Source organism: Geotrypetes seraphini, chromosome 6, assembly GCF_902459505.1.
Source record: "Geotrypetes seraphini chromosome 6, aGeoSer1.1, whole genome shotgun sequence".
NCBI classification, from domain to species: domain Eukaryota; kingdom Metazoa; phylum Chordata; class Amphibia; order Gymnophiona; family Dermophiidae; genus Geotrypetes; species Geotrypetes seraphini.
Window position 1 is genome coordinate 160774856 of NC_047089.1, and position 18829 is coordinate 160793684.

Consider the following 18829-nt stretch of genomic DNA (forward strand, 5'->3'; position numbering starts at 1 on the left):
CACAAAGCCTCAGTACCTACGAATCAATGGTGGAATATGGTACTTTTGTGCTATAAGTATGAATTACGATTGGCAGAGTGTAGAGGCTCCCAAGGGTCTTTTCATGGTATATGGTCTCCATTGCAGAAATACTGTGACTGCACTACTTGAACTGTATAATTACATATGTATTACACTTCTCTGTACTGTTATGATCTGTATCACCCCCTGGATGCTTTGCTCTGCTACTGCCTTTGCTTTTTTTTTGTTTGTTTGTTTGTTCTTTTGTTTGTTCTTCTGTTGTTTTATATTTTTCAATAAAATGATTTGACTTAAAAAAAAAAAATAAAAGGGCTCATTTTCAAAGCACTTAGATGCACAAAGTATAATAGGTGTCTATGGTTCTTTGTGTTTCTTAAGTGTTTTGAAAATGAGCCCCAAAATATCCCTAGTCCTGCACAAAATAAGTACAGTGGTACCTTGGTTTACGAGCATAATTCGTTCCAGAAGTATGCTCTCAATCCAAAGTACTCGTATATCAAAACAACTTTCCCCATAGGCATGATGGCAACGCTGACAATTCGTTCCAGAACCCAAAAGGTGCCGAGGAAGTGGCGAGGAGTGGCCCAAGGGTCTGTACCTGTCGGGTGCCGGGTCTCTAGTAACGCCTCCTTCGTCCGCCAGCCACTGAAGAACCCCACAGTGCCGCTTCGGGGGGATGCCCCGTCTGTGTGCCAGCTGCTAAAGAACCCCTGAGCCCACACAGCGCCACTACAGGGGGATTCCTCTTCCATCTGCTGTTCAGCCTTCCACTCCAGGTGCCTTCCGCATGTTGGAGAGCCTCTATCTGAGCTCACGCAGCCGAGTGCCGTCCTACCTGCACGTTCCGTATGATCACGCACAACGTTGATGATTGACGTTGTGCGTGATCATATGGAACGTGTAGGTGAGACGGCATTCGGCTGCATGGGCTCAGATAGATGCTCTCCAACATGCGGAAGGCACCCGTAGTGGAAGGCTGGCCGGCCGACGGAAGAGAAATCCCCCTGAAGCGGCACTTCCTGCAGCTGTAAGTGCTCGTTTATCGGGGCAGTGCTCGGTTTGCGAGACAAAAGTTTGCTGAGTATTTTGCTCGTTCTGCAAAACACTCACAAACCGTGTTACTCGCAAACCGAGGTTCCACTGACTTTGAAATGTTTAGATTTTGAGTTTTTGGTTTGTTATAAAGCCCCTTTTTTTAATTATAAGATAGCTGTTATTGTACTTGGATTATACTAATACATTGTTTTATTTTCTCTCTAGAGCTTTTGTGCTGCCCTACACCAAGAACTCAAAGAGTATTATCGGCTTCTCTCTGTTTTGCACTCTCAGGTAAGTGTTTCTTCCCTTTTAACATACATAGTAACATAACATAGTAGATGACGGCAGATAAAGACCCGAATGTTTGGCTTTTGTAACATTAAACTTTAAAAAGCATATTTATTTTGTTTTGACATACAAGGTATCTTCCTTTTGCCTTAGTTAAGCTGGGATGCAATTATGTATTTATTACTAAAAGATTTTAAGCATTAGCAGCAAATTTACTTTTGGATATTTAGTCCTCATAAGTGGATGATATCATCCAATGGAGCCTAGACTGGAGAAAATATAAATCTGTCACAGTAACCTGGACAAATATGTGAGCAAATCTTGTAAGAATGGTCATAAAAAAGTTAGTTCAGTCTGGACTCTTCAAATTTAGTTATGTGGGCCCAAAGCTGTAGTAAGCACTAGCATAAGAACATAAGCAGATAAGAATTGCCGCTGCCGGGTCAGACCAGAGGTCCATTGTGCCCAGCAGTCCGCTCCTGAGGCGGCCCTTAGGTCAAAGACCAGTGTCATTACTGAGTCTAGCCTTACCTGTGTACTTTCTGGTTCAGCAGGAACTTGTCTAACTTTGTCTTGAATCCTTGGAGGGTGTTTTCACCTATAACAACCTCCGGAAGAGCGTTCCAGTTTTCTACCACCCTCTGGGTGAAGAAGAACTTCCTTACGTTTGTACAGAATCTATCCCCTTTTAACTTTAGAGAGTGCCCTCCCATTCTCTATACCTTGGAGAGGGTGAACAACCTGTCTTTATCTACTAAGTCTATTTCCTTCATTATCTTGAATGTTTCTATCATGTCCCCTCTCAGTCTCTTCTTTTCAAGGGAGAACAGGCCCAGTTTCTCTAATCTCTCACTGTATGGTAACTCCTCCAGCCCCTTAACCATTTTAGTTGCTATTCTCTTCTTCAGCTTGGCTTTATCTGCAGGTTATGGGATCTCAGTGGTCTCTGCAGAGTTCTTCCCTTCAGATGCCGCTCCCCTGGGCGGTGCCAGCTAGCAGCAACTTGAGCTGGTGGCTTCAGGGGAGGCTCTCTGCCAGGGCTGGCTTCTTTGGATTTCAAAGTGGATAGCTCGTATGATGGATGCCAGCCTGTTGGGTTGCGGGCTCACTCTCCATTTAGGGGCAGTGGACTCCTGGTCTGAAACGTTGATCACTCATCTGGAGCTTCGGGCAATTCGACTGGCACTACTTGCTCTCCAGCCCTTTCTGAAAGGACCAGCGGTGCAAGTTTCTCCACATTGCACAGTGGTGGCATATGTACAATGGTGGCATAAGTACATTACGAGGGGGCTCAAATGCTCTCTCTCTTGGGCCAGAGGGATCATATTCATTCCACTGGGTGGAAGCACCCAGTGTCTTTCTCGGTTGCCCATGTGGTCGGTGTTGACAATGTTCAGGAAGACTGCCTCAGCTGACAGATCCTGGACCCAGGAGCATGGTCCCTCTTGCAGGAGGCGTTCCATTTGATTGTACAGTGCTGGGGTCAGCCTCAGAGGGACTTGTTGGCTTCAACAAAGAACCCAAAGGCCGGGCACTTTTTCGGTTGATGAACAGCGAGGAAGCTAGGGCTGGATGCTTTGGTTTGGCTCTTGCTGGCTCAAGAGCTCCTGTATGATGTTCCTTCTGTGACCTCTTTTGGTCGGGTTCTCCGCCGGATAGCAATGCATCCCGGCCTGTTGATTCTAGTAGCTTCAGACTGGCCTCATTGCCCATGGTATGTGGATCTCAACTGTCTTTCGTGCGGCGAGAGTCTCCGGCCCTCTTTTCCTCGATATCTTCTCAGTCAAGGGCCAATGCCTGTAGACAACCCATGGTATTTTAGTCTTACATCATGGCTCTTGAGCACTCAGCTTTGATGAAGTGCAGTTTTTCTTATGTAGTTCTCTCAACTTTTTTGCGCTTGATGAAACCCTCTACTATGGCATCTTATGCCAAAGCCTGGAAGGTTTTCCAGCAGTGGTGTGCTAAGAATTATATAGAACCTGAGAAGGCTCCCTTTTCAGTGGTCCTGCTTTTTCTTCAGGCGGGCCTCAAAACAGGTTTAGCAGACTGTTTTTCTGGTCGCCGTTGTCTCGTGATGGCGTTTTTCGGTGCTTCAGACTCGTTCGTGCATAAGAACATAAGAATTGCCACTGCTGGGTCAGACCAGTGGTCCATCACGCCCAGCATTCTGCTCCCACAGCGGCCCCCAGGTCAAAGACCAGAGCCCTAACTGAGATCAACCCTACCTGCGTACGTTCCAGTTCAGCAGGAACTTGTCCAACCTTGTCTTGAATCCCTGGAGGGTGTTTTCCCCTAAAACAACTTCCGGAAGAGCGTTCCAGTTTTCCACCATTCTCTGGGTAAAGAAGAACTTCCTTAAGTTTGTACAGAATCTATCCCCTTTTAACTTTAGAGAGTGCCCTCTTGTTCTTCCTACCTTGGAGAGGGTGAACAACCTGTCTTTATCTATTACCGTATTTTCACTCATATACCGCGCACCCGTGTAAAATGTGCACACGGGTATAGCGCGCAGGAAACTGTAATTTATGTAAATAAATTTTTATATACCGCGCACACCCGTATACCGCGCATGCCCCCCCCCCCCCGACTCTCCCGTTGCCTCCCGACTCTCCTCTGGCCCGCCCCGACTCTCCTTTCGCCCGCCCCGACTCTCCTCTCCCCCTTGAAGTCCTGTTCCCACCCTGAAAGCCTGATGCCCCCCCCCCGACGTCCGATTCACCCCGCAGGACCACTCGCACCACCCCCCCGGATGTCCTATTCACCCTGCAGGACCGCTCGCACCCCCCCCCCCGATGTCCGAATCACCCCCTCCCCCGCAGGACCGCTTGCACCCCCACCCCGAAGGACCGCTCGCACCCCCACAGCCTCCCCACCCCCCCCATCATCATGGAGAAGCTCCTACCGTTCTCCTGCTGCTTCCTCTGCCGGCGGTCCTGGGCCTTCTGTGAGCCCTGCTCTGAAATGCTTCCTCTTCCTGCGGTCCCGGCCCTTCTGTGATCCCTGCGTCTGCGCTGCTTCCTCTTCCGGCGATCCCGCCCTTTCTCTTGACTGGAAGTGTGGCTGCACCATGGGCAGAGTATCACGCCATTCATCCTGATGAACTTTGCAGGGCAGCTACTTGGTTCACTCTTCATACTTTTACCCATTTTTTACCTAGTGAATGTGGCGGCTCAATCTGATGTCGTGTTTTTGGGGACCTCTGTGTTGAGGGCAGGCTCATCTGTCCCTCCTTAGATGTTACCATTGCTTTGGTATGTCACCTAGCATATGGAATCCAGAAGGGACATAACAGAATGTAAGATTAGGTTTATACCTTCGATAATCTTCTTTCTGTTAAACCCTGTAGGATTCCATATGACCCGCCCTCTCTGTGTACACTCAGTTGTTTAGAATAGCTTGCTTCTTTCTGCCTTGATGATTCTCCTTACAGTCTTGAATGCTTACCAGCCATTGACAGATCCTGTCGGGAGTGTTTTCTGTGAGTATATGCATTACTGAAGGCCTTTCTTGGGGTGCCTGTTGCACACAGCAGGATAGTTCTATATTGTTCCTCAATGTTTTTTCTGAGTTGCCTTTGTGCATGTTTATTGATTCTTAATATTTTTCAGAGCAAACCAGTTCAGGAATTATGGATGTAGGTGTTTATATACCGCTTATCAAAGTTATCTAAGTTGTTTACAATCAGGTACTCAAGCATTTTCCCTATCTGTCCTGGTGGGCTCACAATCTATGTAATGTACCTGGGGCAGTGGAGGATTGAGTGACTTACCCAGGGCCACAAGGAGCAGTGCAGGATTTGAACCCACAACCTCAGGGTGCTTAGGTGGTTGTTCTATCCACTATGCGTCCTATGTTGCTGTGGATCCTCCCCCGTATTCCCTTGTCATGAATTTGTTCAGGTATGTTGCTTGGCTTTGAGACTTAACTAGATATGTTTGCTAATTCTTAGTCTAAGGGGGTTGGAGCTCAGGAAAGTTTGTGGATTTCTGCAACTCCTAGATTATGGGTTGGGATTGAACACCTAGCGTATAGAATCCTACAAGGACTAATAAAGCAGATTATCGAAGGTATAAACCTAATCTTCCATTCCAGCTCCAGCTGCCCTTTCATCCAGGGCAGCCCCTTCAGCAGCTCCTAATTTCTCTCACAACTACCAGCTCTTCCAGGTTGGGGAGTCATCTCTGTTGAACTGGGACGTAATGCTTGTGCATCTTTTCTTTTTCACGTAACTGTGCTGAACCCATAAACCTGCTCAATGATCATCTTGAGAGCTCTGCACAATATCCTGTTCTGTTGGCCATCTTCAGTATAGTGAATTTTGATTTTATCTTGCTTTGAGACATATTTGGGACCTATACCGCAGAGACAGAGTAGGACAGAAAGGTTGGTGTATTGCACTATACATAAAAGAAGGGAATTGAGTCTACCAGAGAGAACACATCAGAATCGAACAATAAGGTAGAGTCTCTATGGGCCGAAATACCGGGAACAAATGGAATGGATATGAAGATCGGCATCTACTACCGACCCCCAGGGCAGACCGAAGAGACTGATGAAGAAATGACGGACAAGATTAAACACGAGTGCAAGAGAGGCAACGCAGTTATCATGGGCGACTTCAATTATCTGGGGATAGATTGGAACCTAGGCAACTCCAGCTGCAGTAGAGAGACCAAGTTCCTGGATGCTGTAGGCGATTACTTCCTGGAACAACTTGTCATGGAAAATACGAGAGGAAATGAAATTCTAGACTTAGTTCTAAATGGACTATGGGGACCGGCACAGGGTATAGAAGTAGAAGGGACGCTGGGAAACAGTGATCACAACATGTTCCGCTTAAACCTAGACACAGGAACAAAAAATCGGTCCAGAACAACGGCCATGGCACTGAACTTCCGTAAAGGGAACTACGGAGGGATGAGAGTCACGGTGAGGAAGAAGATTAAGAAGAGGATAAGCACTGTAAATACGCTAGAGCAAGCATGGTCCCTTTCTAAGGACACAGTCACAGAGATTCAAAATTTATATATACCGCTTATCAACAAGGGTTCCAAGAGGAAGAAGCATAAGGAACTGGCGTGGCTCACTGTAGCAGTGAAGAAGCAATCAGAGACAAGAAGACTTCGTTTAAGGAATGGAAAAGGACAAAAACGGAAGAAAACTGGAAAAAGCACAAACAACATCAAAGCAAGTGCCATAAGGTGTTAAGAGTGGCCAAAAGAGACTACGAAGAAAAAATAGCCAAGGAAGCCAAAAACTTTAAGCCGTTCTTTCGATACATTAAAGCAGTGGTTCCCAAACCTGTCCTGGGGGACCCCCAGCCAGTCAGGTTTTCAAGATATCCCTAATGAATATGCACGAGAGAGATTTGCATACCTGTCACTTCCATTATATGCAAATCTCTCTCATGCATATTCATTAGGGATATCTTGAAAACCTGACTGGCTGGGAGTCCCCCAGGACAGGTTTGGGAACCACTGCATTAAAGGGAAACAACTCGCAAAGGAAGTGGTGGGGCCGTTAGATGACCAGAGAATAAAGGGAGTTCTAAAGTAGGACAAAGCCATCGCTGACAAACTGAATGTGTTTTTTTTGCATCGTATTTACCGAAGAGGATATATCCAATATACCGAAAGCTGACAGGCTATACACAGGAAATGAAAACAGGAAACTGACAGGGACGACGGTCAGTCTAGAGGAGACTGATTGATAGGCTTAAACATGATAAATCCCTGGAACCGGACGGCATCCACCCGAGGGTAATCAAGGAACTGAAAGGGGTTATAGCTGAACTGCTCCAACTAATAGCAAATCTGTCGATCAAATCAGGAAAGATTCCGGAAGACTGAAAAGGAGTGAATGTTACGCCGATCTTCAAGAAAGGTTCAAAGGGAGATCTGGGAAACTACATACTGGTGAGTCTGACTTCAGTACCGGGAAAGATGGTAGAGACGCTGATAAAGGACTGCATCATTGATCACCTTGACGGACACAAACTGATGAGGACCAGCCAGCACAGCTTTAGCAAAGGAAGATCTTGCTTGACAAACTTACTGCACTTCTTCGAAGGAGTAAATGGGCAGATAGACAAGGGTGACCTGGTCGACATCGTCTATTTAGATTTTCAGAAGGCGTTTGACAAGGTTCCGCATGAACTTCTACTTCAAAAAATTGAGAGTCATGGAATCAAAGGTGATATACTCACATGGATTAAAATTGGTTTGCGGATAGGAAACAGAGAGTGGGGGGTGAATGGACAATACTCGGACTTGAAAAGCATCACAAGTGGAGTGCCGCAGGGTCTGGTGCTTGGGCCTGTGCTCATCAACATATTTATAAACAACTTAGAAATTGGCACGACGAGTGAGGTTATTAAATTTGTGGACAATACAAAGTTATTCAGAGTAGTGAGGACACAGAAAGATTGTGAAGACCTACAAAGAGACATAAATACGCTCGAGGCCGTGAAATAGAAAATGAGATTTAACGTGGATAAGTGCAAGGTGATGCATGTCGGTAACAAAAATCATATGCATGAATACTGGATGTCTGGTGCTATACTTGGTAAAAGCCCCCAGGAAAGAGACTTGGGGAGTATTTGTAGACAAGACACTGAAACCGTCCACGCAATGTGTGATGGCGGCGAAAAGGGTGAACAGAATGCTAGGAATGATTAAGAAGGGGATCACAATCAGATCTGAAAAGGTTATCATGCTGTTATTCCGGGCCATGGTATGCTCCCACCTGGAATACTGCGTCCAACACTGGTCGCCGTACATGAAAAAGGACATAGTACTACTCGAAAGGGTCCAGCGAAGAGCGACAAAAATGGTTAAGGGACAGGGGAGTTGCTATACAATGAGAGGCTAGAGAAACTGGGCCTCTTCTCCCATGAAAAGAGAAGACTGAGAGGGGACATGATCGAAACATTCAAGATATTGAAGGGAATTGACTTAGTAGAGCAAGAGAGATTGTTCACCCTCTCCAAGGTGAAGAGAATGAGAGCACACTCGCTAAAGTTAGAAGGGAAAAGATTCCGTACAAATTTAAGGAAGTTCTTCTTCACTCAGAGAGTGGTAGAAACCTGGAACGCTCTTCCAGAAGCCATTCTAGGGGAAAGCACGTTTCAGGGATTCAAGACAAGGTTGGATAAGTTCCTACTGGAACAGAACATACACAAGTAAGTTTAGACTGCTGGGCACGATTGACCACTGGTCTGACTCAGCAGCGGCAGATCTTATGTTCTTAAATGTAATCAGAAGTGGAGTGATAACTGTGATGAGCAACTTGACTGATTCAGTGAGAGAGGCACCTGTGAGAGAGGAGTCATATTCCAGAGAAAGACCTGAAATGTGCTTTACCTTTGCTTATTTTCTCCTTACTAACGCTGCCTGCTGAACAAGTGCTGGCCTTGCCCACTGGTGACGTCATCGGGAGCGCATGGGTTAAAAGTGGAGTGACAATTGTGACATGCAACTAGACTGACTCTCTGAAAGAGGCACCTGTGAGAGAGGAGTCATTTTCCAAAGAAAGACCTGAATTGTGCTTTACGTTGCCCGTTTGCTCCTTACAAATGCTGCCTGCTAAACAAGTGCTGGCCCTGCCCAGCAGTGACATCATCGGGAGTGCGTGGGTTAAAAGTGGAGTGACAACGCCAGAGGCGCTGCGCTCCGGAGGGGGCGCATTGACACAGTCTCGTCGACAAAGGAGCGTGACTAAGGATCTCCTTAGTTTGCTCCTTTGTTTGGGGCATTGTTGTGAACTTCTGGTTAAGGTTCTGCAACTAATTAAAATTACAACAATCCCATTAGTAATGGTTCGAGGGAGGTATGGCAATTTGTGTGTGGGGGGGTAGGGGGGGTTAGGCGTAATACTGATAGGGTATGTTGGCTTCAAAATATTCAGACAAATGTTATGGAAAGGAGGAGGTGATGAGGGTTGGCTTAGTCAATGTGTGGTCAGTAAAAACAAAGTCTTTATTGATTAGGAATATGATTGATGAACATGAGATGGACCTCTTAGGGGTGACAGAGTCTTGGTTAGAAGAGAAGCATGTTGTGATTGCGAATGAGTGCATTCCTGGGGAGTATGAGTGGTACTGGCAATGTTGGGGATCATGGGGGAGGGGGATTAATGTTGATATTGGTAAAAAATTTGAAGTTTAGGGTGATTTATCAGGGGATTTGTCGGCCAGCATGCAAACGGAAACGGATCATGCACGGTTTGGAGATTTAATGAATCCTGTCCATAGTACGGAAACTCTGTTAGTGTAGTTGATTGATGAGATACGATAGGAATTTGATAAGAGATATATCATGGTGTCTTTAGACATTTCGGTGGCCTTCGACACTTAAGATCACAGTGTCCTAGTGCAGTGACTAAGTTCCTGTGGGGTGCAGGGGGTGGTTTATTTGTGATTTCAATCCTTTCTAACTGACCGAAGACAGGAAATATATGTTAATGGGCAAAGATCTGTGCAAAAGATAATTCAGACAGGAGTTCCCCAAGGCTCTTCATTATCGGCAATATTATTCAACATATATCTTGTACCATTATGCACGCTATTGCGTGATTTGGATGTATTGTACAGGATATATGCAGATGATTTGCTGCTTTTTCTTCCTATGGAAGGGTTGTTGGCCTTAACTCAACAGAAGTTGGATTCTGTTTTAGTTAAGGTAAAGTACTTGGATGTGTGAGAATAAGCTAATGTTAAATGTGCAAAAGACTAAGGTGATACATTTGGCAAGAACATCTGCAGTGAGATCACCTCTCTTTGAGGATACTGGACACTGTTGTTCAGTTGTCCTCAGAATTTCATTATCTTGGCGTTGTTCTGGATTCACATCTAACATTTAGGCAGCATGTGTCAAGTTTGATCAAAAGGGTGTACTACGAAATGCACTTAGTAAGTAAGCTGTACCATTATGTGTCATGGGGGATTTCAAAAGTATACTCCAGATGCTAGTGTTGTCTGTATTTGATTATTATAATGTGCTTCTGTTAGGTGTTCTGGGGGTAGTGTTAAAAGCTTTACAGATAGCACAAAATTCCGTTATCAGGGTGTTATTCCGGCACCAGAAAAATGAACATGTAACAAAAAGATTATTAGGCTTTATTGGCTTAAAATTGAGTTCAGAATTAAGTATAAACTATTACCACTGGTTTACCTGAGCATACAAGGGTGTGCACCGTGATATCTGATGGACAGTGTATTTCCTTACTTGGGTTGCAAAAGCTGTGCTCTGCAACACAATATGACCTAGCGATTCCATCAAGAAAAGAGTTGAGGGGGGAAGGGAACTAGAGAGCCTAAGTAAGATGGAGGTTTGAATCGTTAGCTCCCCAGACCAGACAGTAATATCTGATATTAACTGACTATATATCGCTCTGCTCGTAGTTACATCTGCTATAGCCAAGCCTCAACTGAAGCCGGGCAAGATGGAGACAGCTTTTGTGGCGACTTTGGATGCGAAAAGACTGAAACCCAATCTTCCTCCAGTTAAGGATGATGGCAGGAAACTACCGGTGGATGATATGGCAGAGGTGGAGGGTCAATTACTTGTCTTCAAGCTTTGGAGCATAAGGGTCACCTGGTAGACGATGTTGCCATGCAGCAGAAAATGGACTATAGAGTCCTACTACTCTTAGGGCTAGATTTACTAACCTTCCGATCCGTGTCCGATTGGAGGCAGGCTGACCGATTTACCAACTATCTTCATGCAAATGGGGGCGATCGGAGGCACGTCCCATCCGACGACATGGATTGCTGTGTAGGAATCCCGACGCATGTGCAGACCATCTACTTTGCCTGTAGATGGTCTGCGCATGTGTTTGCTGTCCGTTTTTTTTTTGTTTTCTTTTTTTTTTTTTTTACTCACCCCGACTCCTCCATGTACCTTTCTGCCTTCCTTCCCCTTCTTGCCTCTGGTACTGTTCTAATCCTGTGCACGGATCATTTTGGGAACACTAGCTGGCAGTTAGCTTTGGGTTCTTTGCAAGGGTGTGAGCCTAGAATGAGTTTTGCATTGTGCTGTGCTTTTTGCAGGGGAAAACCATGAACCCTGGGGCTTGCTTTTTTTCCTCTTGATGGTTGAAGCATCTAATTTTGTTAAACCTGTTTTAACACTGTATTATTTAAAGGAGAATGTGTGCTAAGCCTAGAAACATAACAACTGTAAAACTAATTTAGCCTGTCCAATTTTTGTATCATTATTGATGCAAGGAAGATTTAGAGGAAAGGAAGTCTAATGACTAGAATAGTTTATGCTGGCAGAGTAGCGAAGATCTTGTGTGCAGCAATTTATGTTGCTGGATTAGTTCATGCCTTTCACCTATCTCAAACGTGAGTTACCTTCATGTAGATCTTTTCTTGTCTTCTGAGAATTTAAGCTTGTATCTGAGGAAGGAGCGGTCATATGGATAGTAGCAGAGAGCAGAGGTGGCAGAGGGCAGGGCACTTTTGATGTTTTTTATTTTATTTTTTCTACTGGAATTTCAGGGCTGCAGGGCTGGGATTTCAGGGTGGCAGAGAGCAGGACAGTCGGCAAGGACGTCACCAACTGGTCCTCAGCAGTCGCTTCTGCTTGGATCGGCCAGTCCAGTCGGTGTGCTTGAATTTTGTTAGTGAATCGCGTTCTATCTACTTTGCATGCCGTTTCCTCTCATTTGCATGCGTGGATTGGAATTGGATCAGCCATGAGGTTAGTGAATCGGGTCAGAGGAAAAGCGGGTCGCAAAGGGTTCACAAACTAATCGGTACATGATCAGTACATGCTTAGTGAATCTAGCCCTTAGAGGCAGTGCTGGAAGATAGCGGGAATAGAAGTCGACAAAACAACCTTCGAATCATGGGGCTTCCTGAAACAGCAGAAGGGAAAGATCCTGTCGTGTTCTTGGAAGCTTGGCTGCCTAAAAATCTTACCTTCGACAGACCTTTTGAGCTCAAGCGAGCTCATCGAGTGCTTGCTCACGCTTCTTTCTCATCGCAACGTCCACGTGCTCTGGTGTTAAAAGTTCTTCGTTATCTACAGGTGGCCTCTATTTTGTCTAAAATGAAGGACTTGCACAAGATTTTATGTCTATATTGTGCCGGATTTCGCTAAAGAAACGGCTCAAAAGCACCGGGACGTTTTGGCCCTGAGACCGAGGCTGAAGGCCATGGAGGCACGCTATGGCCTTCTTGCTCCAGCATGGATGAAGATCACCTTTCAAAACCAAACCAAGACATATACGGATCCTAAGATCCTATTACATTTCATTGAAGAACAAGAAAGTTTGCTTCGAATGTCTAGCGAAGAGCTATCTTTCCAGGACTTTCCATGTTTTGCTGATAATATAGTTTAGCCTTTGTGATAGTCAGCATATTTACTACTGTTTAGTGTTGGTTCTTCAGTCACAGTTATGTGGGGAGTCAGTTTCATATATCAGTTTTTTGTTTAGCAGCATGATACTGGTTTGGGGGGATTCAAATCTTTCAGGGTTCTCACGGTCCTTTATTTGGCCGGAAGGTTTAGAGAGTTTGTATGGGGATGGGTTGGGGTTGGGAGTTTTTTTGTTCTGGTATGAATGTGGCTGATATGAATGGGCTTGTCTGTCTCAGTGTAGCTTTTTGGAGCACATCTTAATTTGCTCCTTATTTTCTTTCTGTTTTATTATACTGCATGTCTACCCTCATGAGTGATTGTATTGTGACAGGGAAGCTCCTGTCACTGTTAAAAAGACTGCTAGCCCAGTCAAAAGTACTGCCCTTAAACCTGCAATCCCTAAAATGAAGCCTGTACACCCTGCTAAAAGCACTAGTTCAGTACAGCCAGAGAGATGGGAGAAAAGATAGGTGATGTCACAGCCAGGAATTCAGGCAGGGAGGGTACAGAAAACAGAGCCTATCCCCTGTTACTCCTTTCCCAGAGCTAGGGAGAAATGTGAAACCAACCCAGAAGGGGGTGGAGTCAGCCACCGTGGTCTGCAGGCTCGTAAGCCTCAAGTAGCAAGACTGGAGAGAGATCAGGGGGACACAGCTGATCCCAATTGTGAAAACAGAGCACCACACTGGGAGAGCAGTTGCCAAACCTCTCCTCTCCACCAGGAAAGAGGGTTTTCATGAGGCCAGGCAGCAAGGAAAGAAAGTCAAACTCCAGGGAGGTACAGTAACTTTCCAACTAAGCCTTGGGGGGTGAAGGGCTGGAAGTTTATGATGATGATGAAGAAAACTGTTCAGAAAAGCTCCCCAGCACTCAGAGAGGGGGATGGGAGGTAAAGCAGGAAGTGGAGGTCTTAATGGAAACCTCCAGTCCCAGGGATACAGAATGGGACATGTACAGTGACGCTGACCCAGGAGAAAGTGTGCTGGAGGAAGACATGGACATATAATTGAGCAGTGTGTGGTTGTTTTCTTCCTCCCAGTAATGAGACAATTCTCTGCCAAAGAAACCTGAGCTAGAGTGAGGCTACAGGAGAATAAAGCAGCAGTGCCTAATTAAAACAGTGTTCCTTTAAACCTCATTGCACCCCGTCCCCAAAGAACTAAAGCTGAAGGACGTCAGGGGCATATTGGGTGGGTCTGGAGGCCTTGGTAAAGGGAGGCTTGCTCCACACAGCCTGAAAGGCAGGGCTGTGAGCGTCCTAAAAGGGGACAAAGTGCTAAAGGGGGAAATAGTGGGAGAGAAGACTTTTCTTTTTCTCTCTGACTGGAAAGATATTTGAAAGGAAGGCTGAAACCTGCAGTACTCAACCGTGCTGTCAAGAACTGTGGTTAATAGAAGCCAGCTACCCTGAGAAGGGAGAATATTGGACATTGAAGGGACTGAAAAGCATATTTGATTTTGATTTATCCTTTTTGTGGACAAGGACTGTCCAGTCCCTGGACTGAGGCACAGAGAAAGTGCACCGGACTTAAGTGAGAAGGAACTGCATAATCAATGCCCAGGAGAAGCAATTGTTTATTTTGGGACTTTTTTCTTTTGCCTTAATAAACCCGGTTAAGTTTTGGTTAAGAAATCCAGTGTCTGGGTTTTCCTTCCACCCACCATATAAAAGGCGCACAAATAAATCTTACCTGTGGTCCGAGCCGGGTTTGCCCACTCACCTGGGGCCCGGCCCGGCCACAATATATTAGTCTCTCTAAATGTGCAAGGCATCAGCAGTTCCATTAAGCGGAAAAAGTTGTTGTTATATTCATCTCAAAGCTGCTGTTGTATTCCTCTTACTCATCTTACTAGTAAAGAGGCAATGAAACTTTACAGGGATTGGGTCAAAGATTGTTTTTTTCACAATCAGTTGGGAAAAAGCGTGGAGTTACAGTTTTACTCTCTAAACACTTTCAATATTCAGTAGTTTCACATTCTGCTGACTCCAATGGCAGATGGGTTCAAGTGACGTTGTTAATTGCTTCACAGAAGTATACTTTCTTGAATGTCTACTGTCCCAATGTAGATGAACCTAAATTTTTAACTGACCTGTCCTCCAAAATTGCACAGACTAAATCTGATCATTTAATTGTAGGAGGAGATTTTAATATCAAGTTTCCAAGTTTATTAATTATTTGATTAATCACTTATTCCAAATTCTAAGCGATGTAGAAAACATTAAAATCATGAGTTACAATAATCAAAGGGAAACAGACAATATAAATATAACTAACAAGACAAAACAAATGATACAAGAGGAAGGGAATAGGAAAAGAAATACAAGTTTAAAAATAGTACAGAAGACCTGTAAGGGAAAAAAACAATAGGATATTGTTTTAGATAGGAATTCCTTAGCAGCATATAGACAATCTCGCTCTCACTGACTGGTGCAATTCTGCTAAAGCTTTAGGTCTTCATGATGTATTGTGTTTGCAGTATCCCTCTACGCTTGATTACACATTTCATTCCCACCCTTATAACTCTTACATGCGCTTGGACTATATTTTTGTTTCTTCACTGTTACTACAATCAGTTACGGTTGGTACTATAGAACCCCTACACATTTCTGATCATTCCGCAGTTTCTATCACCTTTCTGTGTCAGCAGTCCACTAACGCCAATAACTCGTAGAGATTAAATTCTTCTCTCTTGGGCAGATCCTGAATTTACAGCTAGCATCTCCAAATGGTGTCATGATTATTTTGCTATAAATGATGATGGCCAGGTATAATTTCATATAGTGTGGGATGCCTTCAAAACGCATTTGTGTGGGGAAATCATTTGTTTCTCAGCAAGGAAGAATAAATTGCGTAGACAGCAGTTATTGGATATAGAGTGCCAAATCAAACTATTAGAAGATATTTATATTCTTTATCCAGATAGGGAGGCGCTAACTAAATTGCATAAATTAAAATATCAGTTCAATACCATTTTGGCCGAATGAACTGGAGTCCTCTTATATAAAGTTTGTGCTATGTATTTTGAAGGGAAAAATAGAGCAGGATGAGTACTATATCTACTTACTTGAGGAAAAAACGAGTTTCTACTATTTCAGCCATTTGCCAGGGTACTCCATTAACTGCGCCCAGAGATATTGTACTTGTGTTCCTCATGGTGTTACTATTTTATAACAAGTCTGTTCATTTTGTGCATTGCATCTGCTCATCTCTTGTACCATGATGTCATTTGTTTGTTTGAATTGCTGCCTTGTATGGTAAAATGTTTAATAAAAATTGCTTGAACTAAAAAAAAAAGAAGAGTTGAGCCTGCAGGCTGTGAGAGTGGCATTTTCATGTTGTGGTCCAGAAGAATGGCATAGGCTCCCGTCTTACATTAAACATCAAAAAAATTTGGATGCCTTTAAGAAATTGTTTAAAAGACATCTGTTTTGTTGTATGAAATATACAGTATGAGATGTTTTCTGTTGAAAACCTGAGTTATATTAGGTTGCTTGAGATAGATTTTTGGTATATGGCAAGCGATTGGTGCTGTTATTATTTGTCAGGCTGGTATTTTATTTTTATTTTATGTTGAATGTTATGTATATTTTAATTTTTTTGTAAGATGTTTGAAATGTTTGTGAAGTTCTATTATGTGTGTGTTGTTATATTTCGCCTTGTAAAAGGCGGATTATAAATAAACTAACCATAAACGTAAAATAAAGAAAAATTGAGGCGACCTCATAGAGTAATACAGATGCGATAAGCCCCACACATGTGCAATTCACCACTCAAGAAAGTTCTGACAGCTTTGAGAACTTTGTTTAGGTATGAGTGATAATATCCTGCTGTCCTTGGAGAATATCTGCTATAAGTAAGCAATTAAACGTTAATGTCTATTTTGAAAATGCAATCAAATTTTTCATGTTTTTAAATATGATCAGTTACAGCTTGAAGATGACCAAGGTGTAAATTTGGGTCTTGAGAGCAGTTTGACACTGCGTCGTCTCCTAGTATGGACATATGATCCTAAAATTAGACTGAAGACACTTGCAGCTCTTGTTGACCACTGTCAAGGTTTGTAGTACAATATCGTATTGAATAACTGCTGAATAGGTCTCAGACACAAGTTTTAAGAAAGGTCAGATGTTATTTAGATGAGAGATTGTAGTCTTCTAGGAATAATAATGTAGCAGTATTCACTAGGTGTTCAATCCCAAACTGCAGTCCGGGTGTTGCAGAAATCTACATCTTTTCTGAACTAGAGAGTTGCGTTGGGACAGAAATCCCATCCGTCCCAACCCTTCCCCGCGAGGAATCCCCTCCGTCCCTGCCCATCCCTAGAAACTTCAGAAATAGTTATTTCATTTAATTATGCTACTGAATTAAAGGCTCTGTTAGAGACCCATTTACAAATAAACAAAGACACTTTATTAATTTGGAAATATTAATTGGGAAGAATACATAATCTGTAAACGGTTTCTACCAGAGCCTCTAATGTAAATATAAAATATAAATATTCAGCTGATGAGAACCCCCAAGCTGTCAGCTGAGGACTTCCTTTGCAGTTGGCCAGAGGTCCCTTTTGCCAAGCTTGGCAGGTAGCAATAGCGTCCCTGAGTCACAGATGCTGGCACCTCAGTGGCTCATGGATGTTGCCAGCGACTGCTGTGCTTGGTGGAGGGGAGTTCTGGCCATCTCTAGAGGAGGTCCTCTGCTGGCGGTGCTTGGGAATCCCCACCAATCACAGCAAGGGTCAGCAAGTACTTCAACACTGTAGAAATAAAATCAGAAATGCATTTCCTTTTCTTTTGAACACAATAAAAAGACATCTGCTATATACATTTCTCAAAGCTAACATATTTTAGTCAATAAATTCCGTTTTTTTACCTTTGTTGTCTGGAGACTTATTTTTCCATAAAGTTGGTCCCAGTTTCTTTTTTCTGCTTTCCCATCTTCTGTAAATTCTTCTGTTGCTGTCCATTGGTTCCTCCTACCATGGTCTAGCATTTATCCCTTTCTCATCTTTCGCCCCTGCCCATCAGCCCCATGCCCAACATTTCTCCTTCTATCACCCCTCTCCAGCACCATGCCAAATCTCTCCCTCCATTCCCTTCACCACTATGTCCAACATTCCTCCCTCTTGCATCCATTTCAATCTGTCCCACTGTTCCCTTTCCACCACAATATTTCTCCCTCTCATTTGTACCTCACTCCCTCCCTATGACCAAAAATTCTCCTTTCTTCCATTTCCTGTATACACAACCATCTCTTTCCCTCCCTTCCTCTCTCCCAAGTTCATGCCTTCTGTGTCCAAAAACGCATTCCCTCCCCCACCTCAGCATCTCTTTCCCTCCATTCCTCTCTCCCAAGTTCATGCCTTCTGGGTCCAAAAACGCATTCCCTCCCCCACCTCAGCATCTCTTTCCTTCCCTTCCTCTCTGCCAAGTTCATGCCTTCTGTGTCCAAAAACACAATCCCTCCCCCACCTCAGCATCTCTTTCCTTCCCTTACTCTCTCCCAAGTTCATGCCTTGTGTCCAAAAACGCATTCCCTCCCCCACCTCAGCATATCTTTCCCTCCCTTCCTCTCTCCCAAGTTCATGCTTTCTGTGTCCAAAAAAGCATTCTCTCCCCACCTCAGCATCTCTTTCCCTCCCTTCCTCCATCCTCTCTCCCAAGTTCATGCCTTGTGTCCAAAAACGCACTCCCTCCCCCCTTTTTATATTCCGCGTTTGCCTCCCATGTTCGACCTTCTGTCCCGCATTTGCCTCCCACATTCGACCCCTTCTGTGTCCTGCGTTTGCCTCCTACGTTTGTGTCCAGCCCTCATCTGTCACAACCTTATCAGCAACTTTCTCATCCAAATGGAGCTTTGAGAGATAACTGGCACCGCGAGGCTCGTCTTCTGTTTCCTGCCTGCCCTGCAGCAGCACACATAGCCGACCGGAAATCTTCCCCGATGTCTTTGCTGACGTCGGAGGGAGGGAGGGTTTTGCTTAAGCCCTCCCTCCGACGTCAGGTAAAAAAAATGAAGACGAATCTCGCGGCGAGACGAAGGGGGTCCCAACGGGATCCTTGCGACCCGAGGGGGCGTCCACACGAGATCCCCACAACCCGAGGGGGCATCCCC

At 44.4% G+C, this 18829-nt stretch overlaps 1 protein-coding gene across 2 annotated transcripts in view; it reads left to right on the top strand.

Annotated features, from left to right (window-relative positions):
- TUBGCP3 (tubulin gamma complex associated protein 3) overlaps positions 1-18829 on the top strand; it is a 323260-nt gene that overhangs the window by 156945 nt on the left and 147486 nt on the right. For both annotated transcript variants that reach the window (XM_033948055.1, XM_033948053.1), the window contains exons 9-10: positions 1282-1350; positions 16642-16774. In XM_033948055.1, coding sequence (XP_033803946.1) covers positions 1282-1350; positions 16642-16774 — 202 coding nt within the window. The remainder of the gene's footprint in view (positions 1-1281; positions 1351-16641; positions 16775-18829) is intronic.